The sequence below is a fragment of the Apis florea genome, unplaced genomic scaffold (assembly GCF_048593485.1).
Source record: "Apis florea isolate Af1SG1 unplaced genomic scaffold, ASM4859348v1 contig_2897_pilon, whole genome shotgun sequence".
NCBI classification, from domain to species: Eukaryota; Metazoa; Arthropoda; class Insecta; order Hymenoptera; family Apidae; genus Apis; species Apis florea.
The window spans coordinates 2,714,934-2,725,406 of NW_028256665.1; the positions used below are offsets into that span (position 1 = coordinate 2,714,934).

Here is a 10,473-nt window from a genome sequence, read left to right on the forward strand (position 1 = left end):
TATATATTTCAAAGAGCAGCGTATAATATATAGTGGATTTGTTGCCGATTTTCTTTATTTTTAACGCGTTTGTTCCGCTTTATTTACAAATTTTTCAAATCTTCCAAATTGAAAAATTGAGGATCGTTTAATTGACGATTTCCATTCGTCTCGTTTTTCCTTGAGATAGTTTTTTTTTTTTTTTTTTTTTTTTTTTTAAATTTCCCGATGTCCTATTTATCTGCTCCGCTTTTTAAATATTTATTTTTAAAAAATGAATGTCGAATGAAATATATAAAAAATATATTTGAAAAAAATGAGCATAGCAGAAATATCTATAAGAAATGTTTAGAATAAAGGTTAAACGGAAAATGTAAAATGTAATTTACGTCTAAATTCAGATATTTGGTAAAAATTTCGAAATTCTAGTATTCAATTATCGAAATTATCAAATTTATACGAAATACAAACCAAAGATGTATTCTTTTCGCATTAAGGTATTTTTGCATATTACAGTTTCTCATTTTTTATTTTGAATAATAAATTTTCTTACATATATTTTTCGCGATTTTTATTAATTAATTATTCATTTTGATTTAATTATTTTAATAATTAATTTTTTATTTTATTATTTATTTAATTTGTATCATTCTTTTCTTCTTTTTTTGAATAATTTCATGAAATTAATAATTATTAATAATTATTAATCGTTATTAGAAAATATAGACACTTCTAATTCCTAAAAAAAAAAAAGATAATAAAATAAAAGAAAAAAATTATTTGAATAAAATACAATTAAAATGCACTAAAAATTAAAAATAAAATTCTTATAAAAATATGAAAAAAAAAAATAATGTCCGACATTAACGAGATCATAAATTTTTTCCGTAACGATGATTCACAAGAGCAAAAACAGCGTGATAGAGAATTACGTGAGCGTCATAAAAAATCGAGAGACAAGTATGAAAATATGAAATATAAGCAATTATGGAAAATGAGATTAGCCAAATATATAATTAATGATTTGAAAAATTACGGGCCGGCTAATTTAATTCACGTGAACGCATTAAGCTCTCTTACAAAGAGACCCATCCGAATATGGAAATCAATGAATAATTTGTATCGAATAGTAAATGATCAATATTCAAATGAAAGTTCAAATGAGAATTTTATCGATATTGAATATCATGAACAATCATTAAATTCTGTAGGACATTGGACGTTATTAAACAATAAAGATCCTATTAATGTCGAACTTGATTTAAACGCGTGTCTATTCGCAGTGATTGCTGCTCAAATTGGAAAAAACACTAATGATCTAAGAAATAATGTAATTGATTTTTTAACGAGTAATACCAAACAGTTGATTGACCAAATCGATGAATTTACATCCTTAGATAATAACAATGAAAAATTATTAATGATTGGTGGTGCTCGGTATATTGGCACATCACCTAAAGCAGCAAGTATCATACTTGATAAGTCGCAAAATGTATTTAGTCATACATGTAAGGCTTATGGACATCCCAGAGGTCATGTATCCAATGCAGTTGCTACGGGACCGTGCGATAGCGTAGAAAATTATTCACGGACAACGAATTCAATGAAATCTGGTTTTTTAAACAAATCTGATCAAAATAATGTTGCCCATCTCGCTTTAAGCCACGAAGTAGCGCAACAAGCGATGCGAGAATTGAATAATGGAGCAACGTCCATAACAGTAACACTTTCACGACGAGATCTGCAGAAAAATCATCGTACATTACCAAAAATGAGAGAGTACTATAATGGCGAACCATATTCTGAAGAATTAGATATTATCCAAGTTACGTTAGTATTGCGACATCATCAAGATAAATATAACGATCCAAATGCAGATGTTTTTGTACATACATGTTTTCCAAGAAGTTCTTAAATTTCTTATATTTGCCATCATAAATTATTCCTATGATATAGTGTGGAGTAAAATTTGGAAATAGTACTAAATAAAAAAATACATAATTGTTGAAAAATTTTCTTATTTAATATTTATTAACTATGTTAATATCTAACAAACGCTATTTTATAAAAAAAATAAAATAAAATAAAATTTAATTAAAATAATTTTTAGATACAATAAAATAGATACAAAATAGATACAAAAATAATATGTTAATCAACTTCATGAATACACCAAGTCCATATTAATGTTCTTAAACTATTTTTTGCTATCTCAATTTCATCATCATTTTTTAAAAAATCTATTTTAGTTACATATTCACAACCAAAACGTAACATATCGTCACATTCCTCTATATTATCCAATAATTTTTTAGAGAATTCAAGAATTTCTAATATATATTCTTTAGTAACAATTATTTTTATATGCTTTAAGAGAATTAATTTTTGTAAAATATTAATATATAATATAAAGGTCTTAATTTTAATATCTTTAACTAAATATGACTTTAAACATAATGCAATATTTAAAAGCATTAATTTGTAATGGATAACATCTCCTTTTATATTCAATATAGTATTAAGAACTTTGTTCATTATTTTCACTATAAGTTCGATGTGTTGCACTTCATATTTGTGTAAATTTTTAACAACTTCTAATAACCAGGGAAGTAATCCATAACATTCTATAAAAAGTATTGAAGCTTTTGTAATTTTTAATGTAACATTAATAATTTCCAAGATAAGTTTCTAAAATAAAAAATAAGTTAAATCAATTTAATGAAAGAAATTTTTTTTAATTTTTATTTTTTCTTAAATCTTACCTTCGTATCTGAATCTGAAAGACTAGAAATATAAAAATCTAAAAGTATTTTAAACAAAACACATTTAAAAGCTATCTCCAGTTCAGTTTCTGTTTTCATACTATCACGAATATTTTCCAAAATCCAACATCTATGCATTTTATATTGAATATCCGAACTGTGAAAAAGTTGTAATAATTCAGGTATTGTATTTATATCTAATGCTGGTTTAGCTACAAAAAATATTTGTAAAGTTGAATAAAGTGGATGTAATGGTTGTGTAATTATCAAAGATGTTCTTGCTAAAAATGTAGAAATGAAACAATTTAAACGTATGGTATTAAGTTCCGATTGCAATGATATAATACCATAACGCAATGCATCTATTAATCGCATCCATAATAACTTGGTTTTTGAACTAAAAATGAAAAAAAAATATAAAATTATATCATATGTATTACAATATGTTATATTAATTAAATTATTATTAATTAATATAATATAAAATACCTAGAAGCTTCCAAATGGGTATAATATCTAGAAATAATAGTATAAGCTATCATTCGAACATCAGAATGTTTACTACTACATGCAGCAAATATTAATGCTAATGCTCCACTTTGAGCAACTTTATGACATGATACGATATTATTTTCTGATAATAAAAAATATAATAATGGCAAATAAAATGCTGGATCATATACATCATCTTTTTTATATAATTCATTATTCTATAAAAAATAAATGCTCATATTTAATTATATTATAGTTATAATTTAATTATATTAATTTATATTAATTATATTATAAATTTTCAAATATTTTTAGGATATAAAATATTTTATTAAAACGAAGTTACCTTCAAAGCTCTATCTATAGGATATTTCTTTATAGTATTGTTTACTATATTTTCCTCAAATAAACTTAAAACTTGAATAATAGATGGTTCCCTCCATAAAGAAGTATATGTATCATTTTTCACACTGTAATATGTCGCAGCCGTATTTCCCCATACATATGGCTGATATTCAGAAATATTAATATTATTACTTTCATAATATTGTAAAATCTGTATGAAATAAATTTATATATTAATATTTATTTTTAAAAATTAATATAAATTTTTTGTTTAAAATTCTTACAAGTAAAATGAATTGATCAGCTTCACTTAAAGTAGCATTATATGCTGCTAAATAAACAGGTATATGGGTCGATATCATAACTATTTTATTTTTTTGCATAAGAATCCATAACAACTCTACTAAATCTCCTAAAAATGAAATAAATTAATAAATAATTGTATATAACAAATTATATTATTATTATTATATACCTACTTATTAATATCTTACTTTTAGTATCTGATGAATCCAACATAATATTAATAAATTCTGAATGAGAAGTTGCCATTTCAAACAAAATTTTGACATGTTCATCATTACTGTTATTTTCATATGCAATATCACATAAAGCACTTAATGTTTTTAATATTTTCACTGATTCTTTATTATTTTTCATTTCTTTTAGACCAAATTTTAAAGAAAATCGTATAAATTGTGTCCATGAATGATTACAATTTAATGCTTCAAATCTAAAATCTTTTCTTTTATTTTTTAAATGTTTAATAGCATCATTTAAAACTTCACAAAGAATTTGAAGTTTTTGAATATTTTTAGATTCTTTTTTTAAAGTTACAGTAATTATATGAAGAAAAATTTGTGTCAAATTCATGATCAATTTTTCATTCTCCATTTCTGAGACAGCAGATTTATTATATATACTTTGGAGAATTTGTATATATTGTATAGATATCATATCTAATTTATCACCAATTTGTAAAATAATATCACATATATCATGACATTTTTTAAAACAAAATGTGGTTTTAATTAAATAACAAATTGCAATAACATTTTCTTCTATCCAAGATTTTGTATCTTTTGGATTACACAAATAAGATATTATTTCAATTTCATAATATTTTCTCAAATTTTGTAAAAAATCTAAATCCCATTTAAAATTTAAATTACTTGCAACTATAGGTAATACAATATTACCTCTTTCTATATTTTTAGATTTTGTTATATATTCTACAAAAATGGGTATAAACTTTATATTTTTTTTAATAAGAAGTGAAATTAAATTTACAGTTGTATTTGTCATTTTTGTTGATAATAATGATGTAAAAATATCTGCAATTATATAATTCACATAATTGTAATAAAATATAATAATAAAAAACTTAATATAATGATATCTCGTTTAATACATTAATGAATCTCTATAAAATGTTAATTTGAATATAAAATGTATATAAAATAAATATCAATTATATTAAAAATTATTTAATTATTTTTCAAATTTATTACATGTATATTAAAAAATATATTTCTATTTAAATATTCATATAAAATTAAAAAACAAATAAAAAATTATAAATGTTTTCATTGTATAAATAAAATTAATGTGATTTAAAATTCTAAAATCTAAATTTAAGTTATAATTCTTTAAATAATAAAAAATAATTAAAAAATTATTTCTTCATATAACAATTTATTATAAAAATATTGCCTGATATTAATTGAATCACATTAAATGAAAAATATTGCAATTTATAAACTCGAAATATTAAATAAAACTGTGTTAAACAAGAATTGCTTATTACAATAAAATAATATAATATTATAAAAATATGAAAATATATAATTTATGAAAATAACTTACTAATATCAATGCCACCAATATTGAACGAAAAATTTAAAAAATATTCATATAATGCTATTTCCCATATTTCACAATTCATAATTAAATTTGATTTTAAAAATAATAAATGCAAACATAGATCTTTAATGAATTCTGCATTCAATTCAAAAAATATATTTCGTTCGGATTTCATTTCGTTGTTATTAATTATTTGTAAGAGTTTCGGAACTACATATCCATATATTGATAAATTTTTATCATTTGAAATAAATATAATACTCTCCAATTTTACTAATCTTTTTAATAAACAGACAATATCTTTTGATGTCAGTTGTAATATCTCTAACAAAGTAATGATCATATCAATATTATTTATTTTTTCATCTTTTTCTTTTTTGTCTATCATTTTATATAGTTGTATTAGTAATTTATTTTTGAAATGAAAAAATAAATTTTTTATATTATATTCTTTAAATAAAGCAATTATTACATTACAAATATCAATAAGCATAAAAGTCATCATAGTTTTTAAAACGTTTTTTTGATAAAATGGAGAAAAATAATACAAAATAATAGGATGAGTAAAAATTGATTTTGCACATTCATCTAAAATAATATAATTATTTGAACTACTCTTTGCAATATGTAATAGTGATATTAAAAATATCTTATAATTATTACATTGCATTTTCGTTAAAACACCTCTTTTAGTAAATTGAACTAAATAAAATATAGTCATTTTAAAGGAGTATATAATTTCATATGTTGATAAAGAATGATGAATTATTATATTCTCCTTATTATATTGAAAAGTAATCATATTGTTGCCATTAAATATTTTGTTTATTTCAGTATTCAGTAATTCAGTATCATTTAAAAATACTGAATTTAATTTATATATTAAAGTCATAGAGGAAATATTTTCAAGATAAACAGGTTCATTGTTTTCTAACCAACTTAATAAATATTCTCTTACTGGTAATTTTTTAATATCTTTAGCTAAATGAATTAAACATTGAGGTATTACTTGATAATGCAATGTATGTACTAAAATATAAGACAAATAAGATAAAATTGAAGGATGTGACTCTTTCTTAGTTTTATGTAACATGCAACATAAAAGAGGTGATATTGATGTAAAATGTTGCATATGTAAAATATTATTTTCAAAATTTTCGTAAATAACAGACTTATTCATTAATTCTGCAAAAAACAAAGAAAAAATAATATGATTGCATTTAATATATTAATATATTGAACTAATAAATCAAATTTTACCATCAAATATATTTTGAAATCTATCAATATGAATTGCTCCTTGATCAAAAATTTCTTCAGTTTTAATTATTTCATTTACATATTTTTCAATATCGTTAACCGCTTCTTTTATAATATGAATAAACCATTTTATTACTTTTTTTTTATCATCTAAATTTATAAAACCATTAATCCAAATATTCAAATGATCATTACATTCTTCAAACATTCCTGTATTGTTTAATAAAATTCGGATTGTTGTTTTTATATTCAATGCAGTTGAAGATACTTCTTCATTTAAAATAGATATTAAGAATGATAATACATTATTAAATAATTTCTGGAAAGAATAAAATATTTTTATAAATATTATTTATAAATATAAAAAAACTTATAATCAATGATTTATAAATTATTTTACATACTTTATGTGGAAAAAACTCATAAGGATATAATATGACTAAAAAATGAATAGCTTTTACTTTTATAATATTGAATTCAATGACACTTATATCTTCTAATTTATTTAATATATTTAAAAATGTATCACATTGCATATCAGATATTATGTCTAGTAATTTTGGACATATTTCATTATACATATGTAATAAATTTAATATAGCTGTTAAATGTTCATATCTATTTGGTTCTATAATGTTTTCTTTGTCATTATTTTCAACTAAATTTGATATGAAAGTAGAATTCCATACATTAAATATCACGTTTAAATTTGGTATATTCTAAAAAAAATATTTATTATTTAATATAGTATAATAGTTATTTTTATGCTTTAAAATTTATTTTAAAAAAAATATTAATATTTAATGCTTTATGCTTTTTAGAATTACATATACCTTCATTATAAACTCTGTTAAAAAATTTTTAAACATACAAAAATCATCATTTTTGTAATTTGTTTTTAAAATTGATAAATATTTTTGTATTTGATTAAATATACTAGTAAGTGTAAGTATTGCCTCATGTCGTATTATTATATTAGAATGAGACAAAGCTGGTACAATTGCTTGTTTCAAAATTATTATTGGTATAGTTAGAGGTATTATTGCATTAGCTAATTGCAATATATTTAATTGTAATGAACATATCTTTTTACAAGTGTTTATATCTAGTGACTGTATCATCTGTAATAATATTTATTCATATTAAAATTTAGAAAATAATATTAAAATTAATTATAAGAATATTATAATATATAAAGAAGAATACTATATAAAATATAATATATAAAGTAATATAAATAATAAAAATTTAAACTACTTACTTCTCTTATAAATTTTATTGTTGCAATCCATTTCAATGACACTTTGGGTTCAATATGTGGTTCCAAAAGAACAAATTGAGATTTAATTAAATCTGGACATGCTGCCATTATTTTAATAACTAAATTTGATGGTTTTTCATATTGCCAAGGTCGATCTAAGCTTTGAAGTACTACATTTACTATATTATTATGTTTAATATGTGAAGTACCAAGCATATAATCATGAAAAATAATGCCATATCGATGTGATGTTAACAATATAATTAAAAAATCATGCACGATTTCAATAACTACCTAAATTAAGACATGTTTTATTAGTTAGTATTAATATTAAATATAAATATATCTTATATTGATACATTAATTATTATTATATAATTAATTATCAATATTTTTAATTAAAAAGTTTTAATAATAAATACCTCTTTTTCTTCAAGATATTGTGTTTCTGGTATAAAACTTTTAAATTTTGGGTGATTATTTGGACCCTTCCAATTATAAAGACATATAAGATTTTGAATAATTGATGTTGAAAATAACTGTAACTTCATAGTTTTGCTAACATTTGGATTTTGAAGAATATAAGTTTTAAGAGTAGTTAAAATTAAAATAATAATATCTTTGGAATCATATATTAAATCAAAAAATATATGAGAAAACAAATCACGTTTATCCAAAAGAAGTCTGATAATTGATACATTTCCTTCTATTAAAAAAGCCATAATAAAATGAATAAAACAATTTCTTATATTATCATTATCTGTAGGTTTTCTATGTTGTATAAGAGATTTAATAACTTCTAATGGTAAAGACAAATGAATAAGTAATTCGCGTGATAGATTTGAATCTAATGAAACTATTGCAGCAAGTAATTGTAAAATTATTTTTTGTTGCTTTGCATTACTTTGTATAGATAACATTGAATGAATTATTGATAAATTTGAATTAATCAAATGACGACATGCCTCTTTTGCATTAGATTGATATTGTGGATATTGTCCTAATATTCTAAACACAAACAAAAATTAACATAAATATTAAACATATAATTATGCAATAATTTAATAAGTATAAACTTTGAATTATAATTATATAACATTTACTTTATTATTAATATCCTTATTGCAGAAAACACAATTATAGCAATATTCGTTTCTTTTTTATCTGCTGTATTTAATAATCTTAATATATCAAAAATATTGCCACCTGCATTTAAATATTCTGCAGCCAAATCTTTTTCTTTGTTTTCATTGCAAATTTTTATAAATTCTTTTAATATATCTAAATCATTTGTAGAGTTGAAACTTTCTTTAAAAAATTTTCCATCTAAATATTTTATTATTTTATCCATCTTATATTTTTTATTTTGTTTATCTTTTTTATTAATTTTCACATCTATAAAAAAAAATAATATAATTATATAAATAATTATACATAACATAAAAAGATACATGCAATATTTAACAAATTTAAAATATTCATTTTATATATTACCTTGAAATTTTTTTAGTGATTCATTATCAAATTTTTTTGTACAATTCTCATAAGAAATATCATCTAACATTGAATTTATAATATTTCTTTTCTTTCGTTTTGTATTTATGTTAGTTTCACAAGATAATTTTCTTTTGAGCATTTTTTTATTATTATATTTTATATTTATTATTGTACTTTATATTTATATCAATTTATATTTATATTTTAATATTAATTATATTCAAAACTTACATCTGAAATTAGAAATCTTAAATAAAATTTATTAAATATTTTAAAAAGTTCAATGAACTTGAAAATAAAAATAATTAAATCTATTTAAAAAATTGTTCTAAAAATTATATAATAACATGAAATTCTTAATAATATAAATAATATAAAATTCATAATTAAAAATTTATAATAATATACAATTCTATTTTTTAATTCTAATTTTTAATTTAATACTAATTGTCATAACATAGTAAATATATATATATATACATAATTATAAAATAAAAAATATTATTTCATGATATACGAAATGTTACAAAATAAAATTATATCACTTTTTTTCTCAATATTAGTTTCGATATTATATTATTTATATTTTATATTATATTTTTTATATTTTTCATTATGTAATAAATATTATATATTGTATACAATACAATGAATTTATAACCTATACCAACAGAAAATAACCACGTGCACTTTTCACTTATATATTAAGCAATAATCATTAACCATACATTAGCTACCAATTATCATCGATTATTTCCGATTAAATATAACCACCAAAATTAATAATCATGGTCACATAATCAAATGATGAATGTCGTTCAAATTAAATATATTCTATCATCAACTTCAATTCTAATGTTTCATGTAATCCAACATAAATAGAAGACAATTTTTTACGCATGTCATTTATTATTTAGATTTTAAATTAATATTAATTTTCAGTCTTTATTTGATACAAAACAACTTTTTATTATTGAAAATTTAAATATAAGTAAAAATAGAATATAAAGATTA

At 20.4% G+C, this 10,473-nt stretch overlaps 2 protein-coding genes across 5 annotated transcripts; one reads left to right on the forward strand and one right to left on the reverse strand.

The window, feature by feature from the left end:
- The first annotated feature begins 129 nt into the window (after positions 1 to 129).
- LOC105735931 (uncharacterized) lies at positions 130 to 1,991 on the forward strand. The gene is made up of 2 exons (XM_086907578.1): positions 130 to 476; positions 697 to 1,991. Exon 2 carries the CDS (start codon positions 833 to 835, stop codon positions 1,892 to 1,894), a length of 1,062 nt encoding a protein of 353 aa, XP_086763704.1. The 5' UTR covers positions 130 to 476; positions 697 to 832; the 3' UTR covers positions 1,895 to 1,991.
- On the reverse strand, positions 1,981 to 10,346 carry LOC100864963 (nucleolar pre-ribosomal-associated protein 1). Of its 4 annotated transcripts, none has more exons than XM_086907574.1 (15): positions 10,188 to 10,346; positions 9,457 to 9,692; positions 9,066 to 9,357; positions 8,385 to 8,970; positions 7,963 to 8,256; positions 7,535 to 7,822; positions 7,106 to 7,420; positions 6,702 to 7,020; positions 5,445 to 6,626; positions 4,058 to 4,912; positions 3,863 to 3,990; positions 3,580 to 3,789; positions 3,231 to 3,451; positions 2,742 to 3,138; positions 1,981 to 2,667 (listed from the first exon to the last, which is right to left on the reverse strand). In XM_086907574.1, the coding sequence occupies exons 2-15, from the start codon at positions 9,596 to 9,598 to the stop codon at positions 2,131 to 2,133; spliced, it is 5,766 nt and encodes a 1,921-aa protein (XP_086763700.1). In that variant the 5' UTR covers positions 9,599 to 9,692; positions 10,188 to 10,346; the 3' UTR covers positions 1,981 to 2,130. The 4 variants fall into 4 exon arrangements, with proteins under 4 accessions (XP_086763700.1, XP_086763701.1, XP_086763698.1 ...); XM_086907575.1 differs by having other exon boundaries at positions 4,073 to 4,912; positions 10,127 to 10,313; XM_086907572.1 differs by having other exon boundaries at positions 10,127 to 10,313.
- Between the last annotated feature and the right edge of the window lie 127 nt (positions 10,347 to 10,473).

Coding starts and splice junctions, on each gene's coding strand:
- LOC105735931 (XM_086907578.1), top strand. CDS start 833: ATGTCCGACATTAACGAGATCATAAATTTTTTCCGTAACGATGATTCA.
- LOC100864963 (XM_086907574.1), bottom strand. CDS start 9,598: ATGCTCAAAAGAAAATTATCTTGTGAAACTAACATAAATACAAAACGA. Junction 7,021..7,105: donor ATGAGTTTTTTCCACATAAA/GTATGTAAAATA, acceptor TATTCTTTCCAG/AAATTATTTAATAATGTATT. Junction 3,991..4,057: donor TAAAAGTAAGATATTAATAA/GTAGGTATATAA, acceptor TTTCATTTTTAG/GAGATTTAGTAGAGTTGTTA.